This window comes from Erythrolamprus reginae, chromosome 7 (assembly GCF_031021105.1).
Source record: "Erythrolamprus reginae isolate rEryReg1 chromosome 7, rEryReg1.hap1, whole genome shotgun sequence".
Lineage (NCBI taxonomy): Eukaryota > Metazoa > Chordata > Lepidosauria > Squamata > Dipsadidae > Erythrolamprus > Erythrolamprus reginae.
This window is the reverse complement of record NC_091956.1, coordinates 24,290,699-24,311,125: the sequence shown is the minus strand read 5'-3', so window position 1 is coordinate 24,311,125 and position 20,427 is coordinate 24,290,699. Positions and strand designations below refer to the sequence as shown.

General features: G+C 43.2%; 1 protein-coding gene across 1 annotated transcript in view; it reads left to right on the top strand.

The window, feature by feature from the left end:
• Positions 1–743: 743 nt before the first annotated feature.
• Positions 744–20,427, top strand: part of CORIN (corin, serine peptidase) — a 147,681-nt gene continuing 127,997 nt past the window's right edge. The window contains exon 1 of the mRNA XM_070757206.1: positions 744–868. Coding sequence (XP_070613307.1) covers positions 800–868 — 69 coding nt within the window. The 5' untranslated portion in view covers positions 744–799. The remainder of the gene's footprint in view (positions 869–20,427) is intronic.

Below are 20,427 nucleotides of genomic sequence, written 5' to 3'. Positions count from 1 at the left end.
GGAGTCCCGTAATGAGTTCCACGCTTCAATAACTCTATTGCTAAAGTCATATTTTTTACAGTCAAGTTTGGAGCAGTTGATATTAAGTTTGAAGCTGTTGCTGTTGTGTTATTGCGGTTGAAGCTGAAGTAGTTGTTGACAGGCAGGATGTTGCAGCATATGATCTTATGCGCAATACTTAGATCATGTTTAAGATGTTGTAGTTCTAGGCTTTCTAGACCCAGGATTGTAAGTCTAGTTCCGTAGGGTATTATGTCCAAAATGTGGTGTGGGTTCCAGACTGATGAGCTGTATTCAAGGATTGGCCTGTCAAAAGTTTTTTATGCTCTGGTTAGTTAACAATTCTTGAAGCCTTTTTGGCTATATGGTTGCAGTGGGTTTTGGCCCTTAGGTCATTTGATATGAGTATTCCAAGGTCTTTTACAGAGTGAGGGCTGTCTGTAAGTTCTTGTTTATTCAGCTTGAATTTGGTGTTCTGATTCTTTTTGTCAATGTGTAGGACAGAGCATTTCGCTGGCGGGGGAGGGCTAGAGCCCTTCTCCTCGCGCTGCGTCCGTTTTCCTGCCTGACAGGCCGGGGAGCCTAGGGGGGCTTCTCCTCCGGACGCTCCGACGCGGACCCGGCCGGGGCTGATGGGGGGTGGGGTGGCCGAACGGGAGCCACCCCCACTCGGGAGCCGCCTGCGTGCCGTGGGGCGGGGGGCGAGGGAAACGGGCTGGCTTTTACCGCCGCGACCGCCTCAAGAGCCCTCAAAGCCACAACGGCGGGCCGAGCGGCGGCGAAGGCGGGAGGGCAGAGCATGTCGTCTCCTCCCGAGCGGCTCCCCGCGGGGGAAGAGGGCTCCCGGCAAGCCCTCCCCGCCGAGCAGGTAAGGGCTGAGCGGGTTTCATCCTCTTCTCAGCTGTGCGCCCCGAAGACGGGCGCCGTCTAAGGAGAGAAGCGCGGGGCGCTCCGGGGGGCAAACTCGCTCCAAGCCTCGACTTTCGCCTTCCCAGCTGGCAGAACGGGTCGTGGGAAGGCGGCTCGGCTCCGGGAAGGATCTGTTCGGCGGGACACCTACCGGATTGGCGATCTTTGGGGCGCCGGGGGGGGGGGCGAGACGCTTCTGAGGAACCACCTCGCAGGTCTGGTAGGGGAGGAATAAAATAAATTAAAATAATAAAACAAAATAAAGCCCGCCTCGGATCCTCCTTTTTCTGCTTGAAAAAAAAAAGCGTGGAAGCGGTATCGGGGTGCGCTTTATGTTATTCCAGAATAGGAAACTGCGGGCGTTTGAGGGGAAAAAAGGCGAGCGCGAAGAGGCTGCAAAAGGCTTCTCCGGGTTGCGCGCAAAAGCCGCGGGGGCGCAAACTGAGGAAACGAAGCCTTGTGGGTGCTCGTCGGCATTTCCCGCCCGATCCTCCCCACATTACCGGAGTGGGGAAAAAATTCAGGTGGCGCCGTCCGACCGTCTGAGCGGTTTTTCGGCGGGAATAATTAAAAAAAAACCTCTCATTGTTGGCTCCAGGCACGCAAGGAGAGAGAGAGAGAAAAAGGTTTTACGCGCGGGAAACTTGCCGGGATTTCTCGGTGACAGGTTCAGCGGTCTTAGGGTTGGCCGAATGAAGCAGGGTGTCTGAGCTTCTTCCGAGGGAAGCCCTAAGGGAATTGGCACGAACCTGAAATCTGGCTAAATTTACGCACCTTGTTTGTGGCTGTGGTTGTGGAGGGAATACAACCCGGCCTGCATCGCTTCGGGATGGGTACAAATGCATCTTTTCTTTTATGTAACGCTGAGGGCATATGCACCGAAGACAAATTCATTGTGTGTCCAATCACACCTTTGCCAGTAAATAATTCTATTCTACTCCCATTTTATTCTACTATTCTCATTTTCACTCCTATTTTATTCTACTCTACTCCTATTCTACTCCTATTTTATTCTACTATTCTCCTTTTCACTCCTATTCTATTCTACTCTACTCCTATTCTACTCCTATTCTACTTTTCTACTTCTATTCTATTCTACTCTACTCCTATTCTACTTTTTTATTCTACTCCTACTCTACTGTAACTCCTATTCCACTCCTACTCTGTTCTACTCCTTTTCTATTCTACTCTACTATTTTATTCTACTCCTATGCTAAATCCCAAATCATCATTCAGGCTGACTAGGTTAGCCATAAATTAGTGGTAGTGGTGGCTTACCTCTTTTAACTTCGGTTGGGTGTAACTGGACTGGTCAAACCCCTTGCATTTTTCACCTCTTTTTTTGGGGCGCTTCGCGCGATTGTGTTAACGTAGGGAACCGGCCGCTTTTCATCACCAAAGAGGAACCCGGGCAAAACTGAGTTCGCCGCTTGGTTCGTTTTTTTGGAGACGTGGACTGAATCGGGCAGGGTTTCTTTTCTTTCTTTCTTTTTGCAAAGCAGATAGTTGGAAGCAAAACCCTTAAGCTTAGCAAAACCTGCGTGGACGCTCGGATTCCCCTCTTTGCGATCCGGGTTTTGCGACCGGAGATTTTGCAAATTGGCGGGCGATTGCAAGCTGGTTTATTTATTTATTTTATTTATTATTTGCATGAGTTTGGACTAGGACGGAGAGAACCGGGACCGAGTCAAAGTAAGCCTGCGAGCCCAGCCTTCCTCCCAGGGTTTCCCCGGGAAAAGAATTTTCCCGGGGAAATGGAATCGTTGAGGCTCTCTGAGATGGGTTGTTTGCAGGCGTTTCATTGCCCGATTAGGTAACATCATCGGTTCCTAATGAAGGTGGGGTTTGCTCCCTGTTTATTCACAGTAGTAACCCTACTAGTGCCGTTTGTTTTTCGCTTCACAGCTTGCTTTGGCTTGCTGTGGTGGACTAAGTGGTAAGGCAATTTTTGACAAGGTTGTGGTGGGTATTCATTTTGTTGGAAGGCACTTTTCCTTATTACATCTGAATATTACATGAACTGTGCATGAGTGGTATTCATGTATGAGGGGACTGTTGTCTTTGTAGGTTTTATAATAGGATTTTATTGTTTTAATATTCTTTTTCTTTTATATTCTGTATTTTTTTAAAAAAATAGTTTATTTTTCATTAAAAAGACAAAATCAAAATCATAATAAATACAGTAAGTAGTTCTTGCATTGGTACATTCTTGCATATTTTTCTTTTGAGCTTCATTACATTTTGTAAACTTATATACATTTAATCACACTACACTTAATCTTATTTTAATAAAATAGATAATATACTTATATTTTATACTATTATGCTGAATATTTGTGTATTTATACATTGTACTCTTCTATATACTATTATACTTACATGTTATGCATATATATATATATGTGAGCCAGCGCATGGCAGAACATATGAATGCAGTCAAGAAACAGGAGAAGACCTCCTCCCTTGTCCAGCACATTAAAAGAACAGGGCACGAAATTGACTTTGAAAAAACTAAATTACTCCACAAAACAGAGAATTTATATAGAAGAATCTCTCTAGAAGCTATCGAAATTGAAAAGAGATCCTTTTGTTTAAATAAAAGGGATGATACCTCGCGCCTGCCAGAGATTTGGAAACCAGCCTTAAACAAAATAAACACTTCATTATAATCAATATGTCAATCCTTTAATTATTATGATTTTAGAATTTTATATTTGGATATCAGCCTTAAACAAAACACTTCATAATCTTCATGCCATTCCTTCTAATAACCATGATTACACCAACCAATCAGATCACTGAAGCATAGTCACCCAATCTATTTGCTACATTCAAAGCAAATCTCCACCCCCACACTACATGCTAAGAAGAAATGTCAGTTGCTAATATTCATTTGCAAAAACACAAAGATTGGAACTCCAGCCTGATGATGGTGAATGTGATTTCGCCGAAACGTCGCATAGACATGCAAAACATTACACAGGGCAAAACCCGAACTCTGAACAATCTACATATATATATATATATATATATATATATATACACACACACACACACACACACACAATGTGCTTCTATTTTAGCTCGTTCTTTTCATTTTGTTTTCCTATGCCGAATGCATTGATACCATCTGTCCCAAATTTCAAAGTATTCTGAATCTTTTTGGTCTCACAAATTGATTGTTAATCATTGCACATTTGTATATTTTTCAAGTTATTGTACTTTTGGGGGAAATTTCTGAATCTTTCCAGAATTGGGCAAAGGTGATTCTAGCTCCCATGGTAATATGAAGTATCAGATATTTGATATTCTTGGGATAGGCTTTTTTGAATTTTCCTAAGAGGAGGAGTTCCGTGTATATTCAATTTGAAGTTGTGTGATTTCTTGCAATCATTTGTGTATTTTAATCCGAAATCTTTTGGTATCAGGGCACAACCACCACATGTGAAAGAAGGTGCCTAAATGTTTTTTACATTGCCAGCAGATTCAGATTTGGATAAATCTTTGCCAATCCTGTCGCAGCCAAATACCATCTGTAGAACATTTTGTAATAATTTTCTTTATATGATACTGATTTTGATATTTTGAAGTTCCTGTTCCATATCTGTTCTCAATCTGCCAGGTGAATATTATGCACAATATTTTGGGCCCAGGCTACCATGGGCCCTTTAACCAATTCTTCATTTCTTTCATATTGTAACATGTACAGTAGTTGTAAAATTTAGATACCTCGTCATACGAAACTTAATTGGTTCCAGGACGAGGTTTATAAGGTGAAAAGTTTGTAAGATGAAACAATGTTTCCCATAGGAATCAATGGAAAAGCAATTAATGTGTGCAAGCCCAAAACTCACCCCTTTTGCCAGCTGAAGCGCCCATTTTTGCGCTCCTGGGATTCCCCTGGGTCTCCCTTCCATGGGAAACCCCACCTCCTGACTTCCGTGTTTTTGTGATGCTGCAGGGGAATCCCAGCAGGGGATTCTCCGCAGCGCAAAAACAGGTGCTTCGCTGGCAACGGAAGTTTGGAGGTGGGGTTTCCCAGCGAGGGAAGCCTCAGCGAAATTGCAGCATCGCAAAAAAATGGAAGTCCTCGAAACTCCACCTCCGGACTTCCGTGTTTTTGTGATGCTGCAGGGGAATCCCAGCAGGGGATTCTCCGCAGCGCAAAAACAGGTGCTTCGCTGGCAACGGAAGTTTGGAGGTGGGGTTTCCCAGCGAGGGAAGCCTCAGCGAAATTGCAGCATCGCAAAAAAATGGAAGTCCTCGAAACTCCACCTCCGGACTTCCGTGTTTTTGTGATGCTGTGATTTTGCTGAGACTTCTCTCGCTGGGAAACCCCACCTCCGGACTTCCATTGCCAGAGAAGCGCCCATTTTTGCGCTGCTGGAATTCCCCTGCAGCTTCGCAAAAACACGGAAGTCCGGAGGTGGTGCTTCCCATGGAGGGGAGCCTTAGGGAAATCTCAGCAGTGCAAAAACGGGTGCTTCGCTGGCAAGAGAAGTCTGGAGGCGGGGCATCCCAGTGGCGGTAGCTTGAGTTTGTAAGGTGAAAATAGTTTGGAAGAAGAGGCAAAAAAATCTTAAACCCCGGGTTTGTATCTCAAAAAGTTTGTATGACGTGGGGTTTGTAAGACTAGGTATCACTATACTTTTAGTTTCTGGGGCTGTCAATAGTTTATCTAATGCACTTAATTCACTTCCAATTACTTCATTTTTTATGTCTATATTATAGCGAGATTATATCTGTGTATACGGCCACCAATCTATTTCTATATTCTGATTATACAGTTCTTCCCTACTTTTAAGTTTCCCATTTTTATGTAATGGGGGTGGGTGGCATAGAAGTCAAACAAACAAACAAATAAACAAACAAACAAACAAATAAATTATTGTGGCGTTCTGGGTTGCTCCAGTGCAATTATTGTGTACTCATCTGAATTGCGTTCTTACATAACTCTTGTGGGAGATGGCTGTTAATCTCCTGTTGAGAATATCCAGGTAATTTTTTTTAAATCCAATATAAAGCAGAAGAGATGGTGAAAGATCCTATGATTAGTTAGGCAAAAGACTTTGGACACCCAATTGATCTGGATAAATAGGAAAAACTATGGACACTTAATTGCAAGTTACAAGATTTATTTATTTATTTATTTATTTATTACTTAGATTTGTATGCCGCCCCTCTCCGAAGACTCGGGGCGGCTCACAACATGTAGAAACAAATCATAAGCAATCAGACAAATTTAAAATATTTAAATATTTTTTTTTTAAAAAAAAACCCGTATGCTAACAGACACACACACAGACATACCATGCATAAATTAAACGTGCCCAGGGGGAGATGTTTCAGTTCCCCCATGCCTGACGGCAAAGGTGGGTTTTAAGGAGTTTACGGAAGGCAGGAAGAGTAGGGGCAGTTCTAATCTCCGGGGGGAATTGGTTCCAGAGGGCCGGTGCCGCCACAGAGAAGGCTCTTCCCCTGGGGCCCGCCAACCGACATTGTTTAGTTGATGGGACCCGGAGAAGGCCCACAGAAAAATCTGCTGGCAATGTAAAAAACATTTAGGCACCTTCTTTCACATGTGGTGGTTGTGCCCTGATACCAAAAGATTTCGGATTAAAATACACAAATGATTGCAAGAAATCACACAACTTCAAATTGAATATACACGGAACTCCTCCTCTTAGGAAAATTCAAAAAAGCCTATCCCAAGAATATCAAATATCTGATACTTCATATTACCATGGGAGCTAGAATCACCTTTGCCCAATTCTGGAAAGATTCAGAAATTTCCCCCAAAAGTACAATAACTTGAAAAATATACAAATGTGCAATGATTAACAATCAATATGTGAGACCAAAAAGATTCAGAATACTTTGAAATTTGGGACAGATGGTATCAATGCATTCGGCATAGGAAAACAAAATGAAAAGAACGAGCTAAAATAGAAGCACATTGTGTGTGTGTGTGTGTGTGTGTGTGTGTGTGTGTGTATATATATATATACTGTATATATATATATATATATATATATATATATATATATATATATATAAATGCATAACATGTAAGTATAATAGTATATAGAAGATCCACTGTGTTCAAGGAAAACTAGTGCAAAATATTTTATTGTTGGCATCTGTCTCCCTTAAGAATATCAAAGATGTTTCCAAATATATCATGTGTGTGTTGAAAATGTAAAAAAAGAAATCGGAACATTTTATCATGTATGGTGGACTTGCTCGGAGGCAGGGGTGTATTGGAATAGGTAGTTATTTGGGTTAAAAGAAATGATAAAAGAAGAAATTGAGAAAAAAACGAGTTATTTCTGTTAGGTATATTCAATAAAGTTTATAAAAAATAAATTCAGTACCTCATCATTCATATTTTGACAGCAGCCAGGATTGTTTATGCACAACAACGGAAAAATAAAGAGATACCGAATGAAGGAATGATAATTTTAAAAATTATGCTTGCAAGGAAATTGAAATTAAAAGAGGAATCTGATTATTACAAAATGTGAAATAAATTTTATAATTGGCTAAAAGAAAGAAATGATAAATGAAGTAAAATTACACAGGGATATCGTCTAGTAGTTCAATAAATGTTCTTGAAGTAATTTTATTTATGGTATAAATCAAGACTATGCAATCATAATAATATTAACAAAGCTTCATATCCAATAAGAGCTTCTGACAGAAAAAGGGCTTTAAATGTTCCAAATTTTATATTCATTATGTCTTCATTACGTTTATGGTATATCTATTTTGTTTTGTGTATATTTATTCAAAAACGATTAAAACATTTTTTTAAAAAGGAATATCTAGGAAGGATGGGAGTGTTTTCTTTTTCCCTTGTGAATTTTATTTCTTTAGAAAATGATGATGGTTGCATGAGTCTTCTCTAGTTGTTCCTTCTTTATAACAGTGCTAGAGTTTCTAGAGGTTGTATAGCATCTGCTGTGGATCCTGAGAGTGCGGATCCTTGTTGGAGTTTTTGATTTTCTGTATATATTTGTCAATAAAATTGAATGTGGTTAGTGAAGCAAAGGTTTATAAGATCCATGATTCCGTTAATGTATTTGGCTGCCATGGATTCTTTTGCTGGTTCTAGGAGAATAAAATAGAATACAGCGTTCCCTCGATTTTCGCGGGTTCGAACTTCGCGGAAAGTCTATACCACGGTTTTTCAAAAATATTAATTAAAAAATACTTTGCGGGTTTTTTCCCTATACCACGGTTTTCCCCACCCGATGATGTCATATGTCATCGCCAAACTTTCGTCTGCCTTTAATAAATATATTTTTAAATAAACTTTAATAAATAAACATGGTGAGTAATAATCTGAATGGTTGCTAAGGGAATGGAAAATTGCAATTTAGGGGTTTAAAGTGTTAAGGGAAGGCTTGTGATACTGTTCATAGCCCAAAATAGTGTATTTACTTCCGCATCTCTACTTCGCGGAAATTCAACTTTCGCGGGCAGTCTCGGAACGCATCCCCCGCGAAAAGCGAGGGAACACTGTAGTGTACTTAGTAATTCTCACAACTTGGCACAGTCTGTTTTTGCTGCTGTGCTACACCTGAAAACAGAAGTTAGTGTTTTTTTAAAGATATCTGCAAAAAATGAATAGACTGGTAGAAAATGCTGGAGAGGACAGAATAGGATGGCAGGGTTTTTGCATGATCATTTCCACCCAATTGTTCATACAACTGCTGTTTAATTTTAAAAAGCATCCAAATTTTTGCTAAAATACCAGAGACTAGAAAGAAGCTATAAACCTCTGCCTGGAGTTCTAAAGGAGTAGGGTTTGGAATCTTAAGCCATTTCCTAAATCACCAATGATTCATTGGCACTTTATGTACCCTGTTGTGACAAAAAAACCAACACCTACTATCATTACTGGCAGAACATCATCCCATAATTGTGCTAATGTGCGAAGTCCCTAGGAGGGATATAGCCATGAGTCTGATTTAAAAACATACATAATTTCTAGTCTGGATGTGTTTGTTCAGCTTCTACTTCTATATTTTTTCCATTATGTGAACCTATGATTGATTATTTGTACCCGTACTATCATTAAGTGTTGTACCTTATGATTCTTGACGAACGCATCTTTTCTTTTATGTACTTTGAGAGCATACGCATCAAGACAAATTCCTTGTGTGTCTAATCCCACTTGATCAATAAAAATATTCTATTTCTAATTCTATTCTATTTCTAATTCTATTCTATTCTATTTTGATTTCTATTCTAAAGTATGAAGGGTAAAGGCTTTCCAGAAAATTTCAGATCATTTTCTTGAATTAGGTTGCTGCTTCATGACACATATTTTTCAGCTAGCCATTTTGGTTTATAGCCCTTACAATCCCAGGTAATCTTTCATCCAAGAAACCTAACCAGGTTTGATTGGTCTTATTTTTTCAAGATTGGCTTCATGCTGCCACCTACTGAGGCTCAGGTCCTGAGATGCCATAGGTTTTTAGTTTCATAAGAGGTTTGTCGTGAACTACTGAATCAAGGCTTTGCAAAAGTCTGTGTAGATTGCACCAATTGATTTACCCTCGTCAATTTGGGGAGTCCATATGTTTTTGCAGTGTAAAAGTTGCAGGTTTACTGTTTATCGTGTCTAAAAATGTTGGCAGTGGACAGCATAATCCAAGTAATTAAGGCGTCCCTTAAACACATTACAACCCCGATCACGCCGATAAACCGCTTGAGTTTTTAAAGTGAAAACATGCTAAATATTACAGTCGTCCTGGTGGAGAATTGGGGGGCGTGAAATGTTTACTTCTTCGAGGGGGGGGGCGTAATAGAAAATAATTGAGAAACACTGGTTTAACCCCTGTGTTTCTGATGTGTCGGGAAATTGAAATATTAAAAATGCTTTTGACAGTTTTTCTACATGCCTTTGCTATTTTAAATAAACTAGGAATATTTATTGTCTATGAAAAAATGGAAGATGTATGGTTTCCCAGTCTGCTTCTCCAAGCATAGCAATAGAGTAAATGTAGCAGTCCAATGAAAAACATCTAGCTCAAAATAAATAGAACAGATACAAAAACAAAATTATGATTGATGTCTTCTATAGAACAGTCACCTCAAGGAGAGAATGTCAGTAATATTTCCCTGAAATAGATTACAGAATTGCAAACAAGAATCATTAATGTGATGATATCTTGCAGCTTCTGAATTCCGCTCAGCATAAAAATTTCCCGCAATTACGTGATTTAATTAAGCAAGTCCTTTTAAAGAAGGAGAAAAGTAATTTGCTCTTTCTGACTTGCATATCTTTAATCAGTTTGAAATAGTGCAAATTAGGAGTTGTGTCTTTGTAATTCTGGAATTCATTATTTTGTGGAAAAGGCTGGATGCTATTATTTCTTCTTGTGTTCTGCAAAAACACCCAGGCTTTCAAATATGTGGTTGGAATTGGTTCCATTGAGGAGTAATATCCTGCTTCCCCTTGCTTATACAGTGGTACCGCTACTTACGAGCTTAATTCGTTCCGTGATCAGGTTCCTAAGTAGAAATGTTTGTAAGAAGAAGCAATTTTTCCCATAGGAATCAATATAAAAGCAAATAATGCTTGTGATTGGGGAAACCACAGGGAGGATGGAAGTCCAGTTTCCTCCTAGGAGATTCCTAGAGAGGCCCCGCAGAGGCTTCTCCCCGCCTTTTCTGGCCCTGTTTCCTCACAGGAGATTCCTAGAGAGGCCCCATGGAGGCTTCTCCCTGCCTTTTCTGGCCCTGTTTCCTCCCAGGAGATTCCTAGAGAGGCCCCGCAGAGGCTTCTCCCCGCCTTTTCTGGCCCTGTTTCCTCCTAGGAGATTCCTAGAGAGGCCCCGCAGAGGCTTCTCCCCGCCTTTTCTGGCCCTGTTTCCTCACAGGAGATTCCTAGAGAGGCCCCACGGAGGCTTCTCCCTGCCTTTTCTGGCCCTGTTTCCTCCCAGGGGATTCCTAGAGAGGCCCCGCAGAGGCTTCTCCCCGCCTTTTCTGGCCCTGTTTCCTCCCAGGAGATTCCTAGAGAGGCCCCGCAGAGGCTTCTCCCCGCCTTTTCTGGCCCTGTTTCCTCCCAGGAGATTCCTAGAGAGGCCCCACGGAGGCTTCTCCCTGCCTTTTCCCGTTACAGTTTCAGAGGCTCGGGTTTATAAGTGGGAAATGGTTCTTGAGAAGAGGCAAAAAAATCTTGAACACCTGGTTCTTATCTAGAAAAGTTTGTAAGTATAGATGTTCTTAGCTAGAGATACCACTGTATTTAGGTGTGAATCTTTATAAATGTAAAGATTTATACCAATACTGTACATAGCAGCTTCTAAAGTAGCTGTTAATATTTAGAAGAAATTTGGCAGCAGCAGAAAAAGCCACTGAACGTTAGTTAGTGTTGTGAGGACGACTGCCATTTTGGGGGACTGCGAATGACAAACCTGGAGATTTCCTCACAGATGTCAGCTGACATTAAAATACCTTGGGAGCTACCAGCCTCATGTTGTGTATGGTATCCTTTTTCCTCTCTCACTGATAGCCAAGGGAAGCCTTAAGCAGCAGGAAAGGCGATCCCCCCCCTCCAATCCTGAAGTTATAAATAGCTATGGCCCCGCTATGTTTGATCCCCGGACACAGGGCTTCCCTGAGCAATGGAAAGTCTGAGGGGAAAAAATACCACTATAAAAATAAAACCCCAGGACACTGGAGAAGAGTCCAGCACAGGATTGTCAGTAAATACGAAGTCATTTATTTTAATTTTTGTTAAATCAGGCTGGAGGCTCGGGAAAAGGCTAGCAGCTCTTTATTGGCATTCAGGAACAGTTGAAGTGACCACCTCGATGTATAAGTAATAATGGGAACAAGTGGCATAACCCGCACCTTATATACATGGTTACTAGCGCAGGGATTGGTGACAATGTTTCAAGACTTGGCGCTGAAGCTTTGTATTGGCTGAGACCGGAGGCTCCTCATTGGTCGCGCCCAGGCTTCCCATTGGTTGTGCTAGCAGGCTGCTTATTGGTCGCCCTGTTCCAATCAGCTATTACCTTTATTATACAGCTTGCAACATAACACCATTTTAAAAGAACAAACATAACACCCCTCCCCCCATAGGTTGAACAAAATGTCAATCATTTAAGTAAGTGACGTAGTCCTGTAATCTGGTTGGTGGTTTGCTGACTCGCCCAGACCTGCGCAGTTCAGTTTGCAGGGAGTTGTCCTCCTGGTCGGCTGGCTCCTGTGCCGCTCCGTCCTGGCAAGGGTTATCCTGGCCCATGGATGTTGAAGCGGCCGTACAGCCGCCAGGACTCCAGGACAGCCGCCTCTGGAAACCTGAAGAGGAAACGGTGAGTAGTCTGGTTGATCTTGGTCGTTTCCATGCGTTTGATCTGCGGGAGAAACGTTATTGTTATTTTGTGATAGCTCATGTGGATGCCATTTCCTGATCTGGAAGAACAAACATAACAATTTTAATTTAATTTAATTTTATTTTATTTACTTACTTATTTATTCATTCATTCATTTAGTCCAACAGGTATAGGATTGTAGTTGTTATAAGCATAACGTAAGTAGTGAATAATGATAAAATAGGACAGTAGGACACAGGCGGTAGGCACAATGGTGCGCTTATGCATGGCCCTTAAAAACCACTTAGAAAAGGGGAGAGATCAACTGTAGGTTAAAGATTTTGGGGTTTGGGGAAGAAGCCACAGAGTCAGGTAATGCGTTCCAGGCGTTAATCACTCTATTGCTGAAGTCGTATTTTCTGCAATCTAGTTTGAATCTATTACATGCTCATGTGTTTTTATGGTTGAAGTAGTCACTAACAGGAGGGACATTTTGGTATATGATTTTATGAACTACTGTTAGGTCAGATCAGAGCCAATGTAGTTGTAAATTGTCACCTACAAAAAGATATTGATGAAACTGAAAGGGTCCGAAGACAGGCTACAAAAATATAGAAGATCTTAAGCATAAAACTTATCAGGAAAGACTTCATGAACTCAATCTGTATAGTCTGGAGGAAAGAAGGGAAAGGGGAGACATGATTGAAACATTTAAATATGTTAAAGGGTTAAATAAGGTTCAGGATGGAAGTGCTTTTAATAGGAAAGTGAAGAACAAGGGGGCACAATCTGAGGTTAGTTGGGGGAAAGATTAGAAACAACATGAGAAAATATTATTTCACTGAAAGAGTAGTAGACGCTTGGAACAAACTTCCAGCAGACGTGGTTGTTAAATCCACAATCACTGAATTTAAACATGTCTGGGATAAACATCCTAAGATAAAATACAGGAAATAGTATAAGGGCAGACTAGATGGTCTGAGGTCTTTTTCTGTCGTCAGTCTTTTATGTTTCTATGTGAAATCCTCCCGTTCACATAAATATGAGCCAGGAATGTGTGGCAACAGCCAAAAATGCTAATACAATCCTCGAGTGTATAAACAGAGATATAGAATCAACTTCATGCAAAGTATTAATACCTAATAAGATCACACCTGGAATACTCTATTTAGTTTTGGTTACCACATTACAAAAAGGATGTTGAAACTTTGGAAAAAGTTCAGAGAAGAGCAATTAAGATGGTTAAAAGCCTAGAGATTAAAACATGAAGAACGGATGCAGAATTGGGTATGGCTAGTCAAGAGAAAAGAAGTACGGGTGACAAAATAGCAGTATTCCTGTTATATCCCCAGCAACAGGGAAGTCGCCCAGGATTGGGCGACAACAAAAGCGGGAAATTCCCTGTGTCTGGATTGGCTGTTGGGACTGACAGCTGCTATATAAATAGAGCTGTCAAGATTCTGAGGCGTTCTTGTTTGTGTATTCTACGTTCGTTCTGTTATTGCTACATATTGCTGTTCCGTTGTTTAACTTGCAAATAAACAAGTTAATTGAAGTCTGACTGACTTAGTCTGATATACAGTGGTACCTCATGATACGAACCCCTCGCCATACGAACAATCCGAGATACGAACCCGGGGTTTGGAAATTTTTTGCCTCTTACGAACTTTTTCCGTCTTACGAACCCACTGCCGCCACCGAAAAGCCCCGCCGCCTGGCTGTCGCTTTTTGAAACAGCCGGGGGGCTTCTCGGGGTCCTCCTGAACCCGAACGCCAAACCCGAACTTCCGGGTTCGGCGTTCGGGAGGCTGCCGAGAAGCCCCCCGGCTGTTTCAAAAGACGACAGCGGGGCTTCTCGGCGGCCTCCCGAACACCGAACCCGGAAGTTCGGCAAAAGTTTGGGTTTGGGAGGCCGCTGAGAAGCCCCGCCGCCTGGCTGTCGCTTTTTGAAACAGCCGGGGGGCTTCTCAGCGTCCTCCTGAATCCGAACGCCGAACCCGGAAGTTCAAGCGTGGCGTTCGGGTTCAGGAGGATGCTGAGAAGCCCCCCCGCTGTTTCAAAAGGTGATAGCCAGGCAGCGGCGTTTTTTTGGGTTTTTTTTGCGTTGCACGCATTAATTCATTTTACATTGTTTCCTATGGGAAACAATGTTTCGTCTTACGAACTTTCTGTCTTACGAACCTCCCCCGGGAACCAATTAGGTTCGTAAGATGAGGTATTACTGTATTACATTGGCGACGAGGAAAGAGTCCCCTGGGTGGAATTAATGGACAAATTAAAAGCTCATTACGCTCCAGCCCCTTCGCGAGTGGCTAGGCGTTTCACGTTCAGACAGCGAGTCCAGAGTGAGGGGCAATCTATAAATGCCTATGTTGCATCGCTTCGTGAGGCTGCCCAAGAGTGTGAATTTACCCAATTAGAAGAGTCTTTATTGGAGCAATTTATTTGTGGAGTGAGGGATCTGCGCCTACAACGCCGTTTGCTGGCTCGACAGGAATTAACTTTACAAGCTGCGGTAGAGGAGGCTGTTGCTTCTGAGCTTTCCTCACACTCATCTGCTGAAATTCACCACTATCTGCCATCTACAACGCCCCCTCAGACTGCCGCTACAGTTCATTATGAAGTGCAACATTTCAACCACTGGGAGGCGCCTGACGTCACAGTTGCCAAGCTGCGATGTACTCACACCTCAATGCTAGCTGCTAGGCAACCAGTGCCTCCACTGCCTACTGCCCGTTCCTTCTATTCGAGATACCAGCAATCTGTCTGGCTGAGCTGCAGGGATCCACACCAACAGAGTAATTGCAGATTCAAAAATGCTGTGTGCCGATGCTGTGGAAAGTTTGGTCATTTAGCTCGTGTCTGCTGCTCAGACCTCCCTCCACCTGCTGTCCAGTCAGCACCACGCAGAAGACCACAACCTACTACAACCAACCGCCGCACCAACTGCTATTCCATCGCGTCAGGAGAGGATTCCATAGAGGAAGAAGAGGTGTTCTTGGCAGCAGAAAATGGTGGGCATCGAAAACTAGATATTAGTTCATATTGAAGGCCATCCTTTACATATGGAAGTTTATACGGGATCTTCAAAGAGTCTCGTATCTTGGCATACGTTAGCTGCCATTCTTCCTACATTGATTAAAGACAAATTAATGCCCTCTAAGGTTCAACTACATGACTATCAAGGAAACACAAAACCAATTTTAGGGCAGTTGAATGTAAGTGTGTCTAAGGGATGTTTTACTGGCACGCTAGCCCTGGCTGTAGTGGCTAAACCATTGCCCTCTTTGTTGGGTGGTTTGGAGTGGTTTGAGACTTTGGGGCTTGGTGTAACGGGGGTGCATTCCACATCTAGTGAGTTTGATTGTGTTTACACTGAATTCGCAGATGTTTTCTCAGACGGTTTAGGCTGTTACAAGGGTAGTCCAATATCTTTACATTTGGATCCAAGGGTGGCACCCATCCAGCTAAAACCACGAAGGTTGCCAATTGCTCTTAAAGCAAACATCGAATAAGAGCTGGACAAGCTCTTAACCCAAGGAATTATTGTACCAGTTGATCATGCACAATGCGAAACGCCCATTGTGACTCCAGCGAAGCCGGATGGCTGTGTGAGAATTTGTGGGGACTATAAATGTACATTGAACAAGGCATTGCAAGCACACCCCTATCCGGTGCCTGTTGTGCACCATTTGCTTCATTCCTTAGGCCAGGGATCCATGTAAGCCAAACTGGACATGGCTCAGACCTATCAACAAATTCCAGTAAACAAATCCACTTCTGAAGCCTTAACTTTGGTTACAGTCTCAGTTTGGCACTAGCGTGGCCCCTGGCATATTCCAAGGTATTATGGAATGTTTACTGTCTGGTTTGCCCGGGGCCGTGCCCTATTTTGATGACATCTTGATCTCAGCCTCTTCTAATGTGGAGCTATTGGAGTGTTTAAAAGGTGTCCTTTCAAAATTTCGTCAGGCCAGCCTTAAGCTGAAACGAAGCAAATGCTGGATAGGGGTCCCTAAGGTAGAATTCCTGGGTTATGTGGTGGATTCACAGGGTATCCATCTGTCTCCAGCAAATGTTTCTGCCATTAAGGCAACCCCCCCACCTATCAACAAAACAGAATTGCAAGCTTTCTTGGGGCTAATTAATTTCTATACTTCTTTCCTGCCCCACAAGGCTACTATTGTAGAACCTTTGCACAGGTTATTGGATTCAAAGCAACCTTGGCATTGGGGTGCAGAGGCTCAAGCTGCTTTCTAGGCTGTAAAAGGATTATTGTCATCAAACGCCGTGTTGGTACAATATGATCAAGCTATACCTGTCATTCTAGCTGCTGATGCGCCCCAGTACGGAATTGGAGCCGTTTTACATCATGTACTGGCCAATGGGAGGGAGGCACCAATAGCCTATTTCTCTCAAACTCTCTCCTCCACTGAACGCAATTATAGCCAAATGGACAAAGAAGCGTTGGCAATAGTTGCGGCAGTGAAGAAATTTCATATGTGTATGGCCGCCAATTCACGATATATACAAATCACAAACCGCTGTTGGGCGTTCTCTCAGGCTCAAGGCAAACCCCATATTTGATCTCACCCCGCATGACAAGATGGGCGGAGTTCCTTGCAGCCTACTCATACACATTAGTATATCAACCTGGCAAGGCTTTACCTCACGCCGATGCGCTTAGTCGTTGTCCCTTACCCGTACCAGTGCGGGACCCAGCCCCAGCTTCAAATGTCCTATTAATTGAGGAATGGAGGGCACCCATATCTGCTGCATTAATTGCGGCTGCCACGTCCAGAGACAGCATACTGCCTAAGGTACTAGATTACATCAAACGAGGGTGGCCGAACAATGATTGCGATCCAGAGTTACGACCCTATACCACCTGGAGGGTAGAGTTATCCACGCAAAACGGTTGTATACTGTGGGGTCCTAGGATCATCATTCCCCCTGTGTTACAAAAAGAAGTGCTCAACTTATTACATGAAAGCCACCCAGGAATTGTATACATGAAAGATTTAGGACAAAGTTATGTGTGGTGGCCAGGGCTAGATAAGGATATTGAGGCAAAGGTTGCAAAGTGTCCAGACTGCCAGGCATCAAGATCTGCCCCTCCAGCAGCTATCCCTAACCCATGGGAAATACCCAAGAGTCCATGGTCACGGGTACATATGGATTTTGCTGGTCCATGGCAAGGGCAATGTTTCCTGATACTTGTAGACGCTTATTCAGGTTGGGTGGAAGTAGAGCGAATGCTTTCCAGAATTACTGACGCCGTCATACGAGTATTACAAAGGGTCTTTGCCACCCATGGTCTACCAGATGTCATAGTAAGCGACAATGGACCACAATTTACAGCTAAGGAGTTCCAAATGTTTCTGGCCAGCCTGGGAATTCACCATGCACGGACAGCACCCTGGCATCCAGCTTCTACTGGCAGGGCTAGGAGAGCCGTTAGATCAGCCAAGAATGTTTTAGGCAGGTTAACAGGAAATCTTCGGAGAGGGGCGGCATACAAATCAAATCAAATCAATCAATCAATCAATCAATAAATAAATAAGATTAATAGATACTTGTTAATACAACACGCCACGCCATGCCTCCTTACAAATCAGTGTCCCACTGAATTATTAATCGGCCGTAAATTAAGAATTACTTTAGATCTTTTATACCCCTATTTCACACCAGAAACATCAGGAGAGGAAGGAACTAGAGGCAGGAAATTAAGCATAGGGAACAGAGTATTTGCTGAAAATTTTGGGGAGGGACCACACTGGCTCCCAGGAGTGGTTAACGATATAACGGGCCCTGTCTCTTACAGAGTCCAACTAGAAGATGGGAGGACCTGGCGGAGGCACATCGACCAGCTTTGTGCCTGCCGCCAAGAAAGGCCACCGCCAGACCCAGAAGGGACATCTGTTTCAACGTTACCACTACTTTTCACCCCAGTTACAGCTCCAACTGTTTTAAACCCTGTTGCCACGCCAACAGAACCAGTCAGTCCACCCCCGTCGGTAACTGATTCCACACAAAACATACCGCAGGATCCGGAGACCACGGAGGGGACCAGTCAGTCGCCTGGTACACAGGAAGTGCTCGGGGCCGCTAAAGAAACGATGGAACCGAGAAGATCATTGAGGCTGCGCAAACATCCGGGTTTCCTAAAAGATTAGTGTTTTAGTCTTTTTTAAATTATTAGATTTGTTTTTTTTACATTGTTCTTGTTATTGTTGTGAGCCGCCCCGAGTCTATGGAGAGGGGCGGCATACAAATCTAATAAATAAATAAATAAAATAAATAAGATTATGTTTGCGCATGCCAGGTAGGAAGGGGTGTTATGTCCCCAGCAATGGGGAAGTCGCCCAGGATTGGGTGACAACAAAAGCGGGAAATTCCCTGTGTCCAGATTGGCTGTTGGGGCTGTCAGTTGCTATATAAATAGAGCTGTCAAGATTCTGAGGCGTTCTTGTTTGTGTATTCTACATTCATTCTGTTATTGCTACGTATCGCTGTTCCGTTGTTTAACTTGCAAATAAACAAGTTAATTGAAGTCCGACCAACTTACTCTGATATATTACAATTCCAATATTTGAGGGGCTTCCACAAAGAAAAGGGCAGTAAACTTATTTTCCAAAGCACCAGCGGGCAGGACAAGGAACCATGGAAACTAATAAAGGAGGAACGCAACATAAATTTAAGTAAAAGCTTCCTAACAGTGAGAACAATGAACCAATTGAAGAACGTGCCTTCAGAAGTTGTGGGTGTTCATCACTGGAGGGTTTTAAGAGACCAGACAGCCACTTGCCTGAAGTGGTATAGGGACGTGATTATGAACCTATGGCACACATGCCTCAGGTGGCACACAGAGCCATATCTGTCAGTACGGGAGCCATTGTTGTAGATCAGCTTCAATGCACATGTGCGCGCAGCTTCAGTGCACATGTGTGCACCGGCTAGCTGATTTTAGGCTGGCCACGTGCCCTCCCAGGAGTCTCCAGCAGCCTGTCTTGAAGTAAGTAAGGGACTCACATGCAGGCTTTGGAAGGATGCTTCTGGCCCCCAGAGGGCCTCATTTTTCCCTCCCTAGTCTCCAAGAAAGCCTCTGTGGCTGGCAAGGGGGAAAACCAGGCTTTCCGGGTCCACCAGAAGTTCAGAAACTGACCATGTCTGGGTTTTTGAGGTCCTCCGGGGGGTGGGGAAGGCTGTTTTCGTCCTCCCTAAGCTCCTAGAAAGCCTCTGGAGCCTGTGGAGAGCAAAAAACAGGCCTTCTGTTCCCACTGGAAATCGGGAAATGGGCCGTTTCTGGCCTCTGAAGGAGGGAAGTGGAGAAGGCCATTTTTGCCCTCCCAGGCTCCTAAAAAGCCTCTGGAGCCTGGGGAAAGCAAAAAAACTGGCCCATTGTGCTATTGTATGCCAAACGCAGGGGGAGTGCGGGGGGGGGGGTCACATGTACAGTGGGGGGCACATTGAATTATGGATGTGTCTCACACTGCCCCCTGCACTCTCCCCGCTTTTGGCAAAACGTGACGGCAAAAAGTTTACCCATCCCTGGTATAGGGTCTCCTGCTTGAGCAGGTGTTTGGATTACAAGGCCCCCCAAGGTCCGTTCTGACTTCTGAATCGGAAAATATCCTGCCATTGACAAAATCAGTGATTTTCAACCTTTTTTGAGCCGCGGCACATTTTTTACATTTACGAAACCCTGGGGCACATTGAGCGGGGGGGGGGGGAGGGCGGCTAAAAAAAGTTTGGACAAAAAAATTCTCTCTCTTCCTCCCCTTTGCTCTATTTCTTCTTCCCTCTTTCCCTTCCTTCCACTTTCTTTCTCTCTCTCCATCCCTCTTTCTTTCTCTTCCTTCTTTTTTTTGCTCTCTTTCTCCCTCCCTACCTCCCTCTATGTCTTTCTCTCTCTCTCCTTCCCTCCGTCTCTTTCTCTCTCTCTTGCTTTCTTTCTCTCTCTCGCTTTCTCGTTCTCTCTCTCTCTTGCTTTCTTTCTTGTTCTCTTTCTCTCTCTCTCGCTCTTTTTCTTTCTTTCTCTCTCTTTCTTTCTCTCTTGCTTTCTCTCTCTCTTGCTTTCTTTCTCTCTGAGCTTCACGGCACACCTGACCATGTCTCGCGGCACACAAGGGTGCCGCGGCACACTGGTTGAAAAAAACACTGGACTAAATGCTACATTAATTTT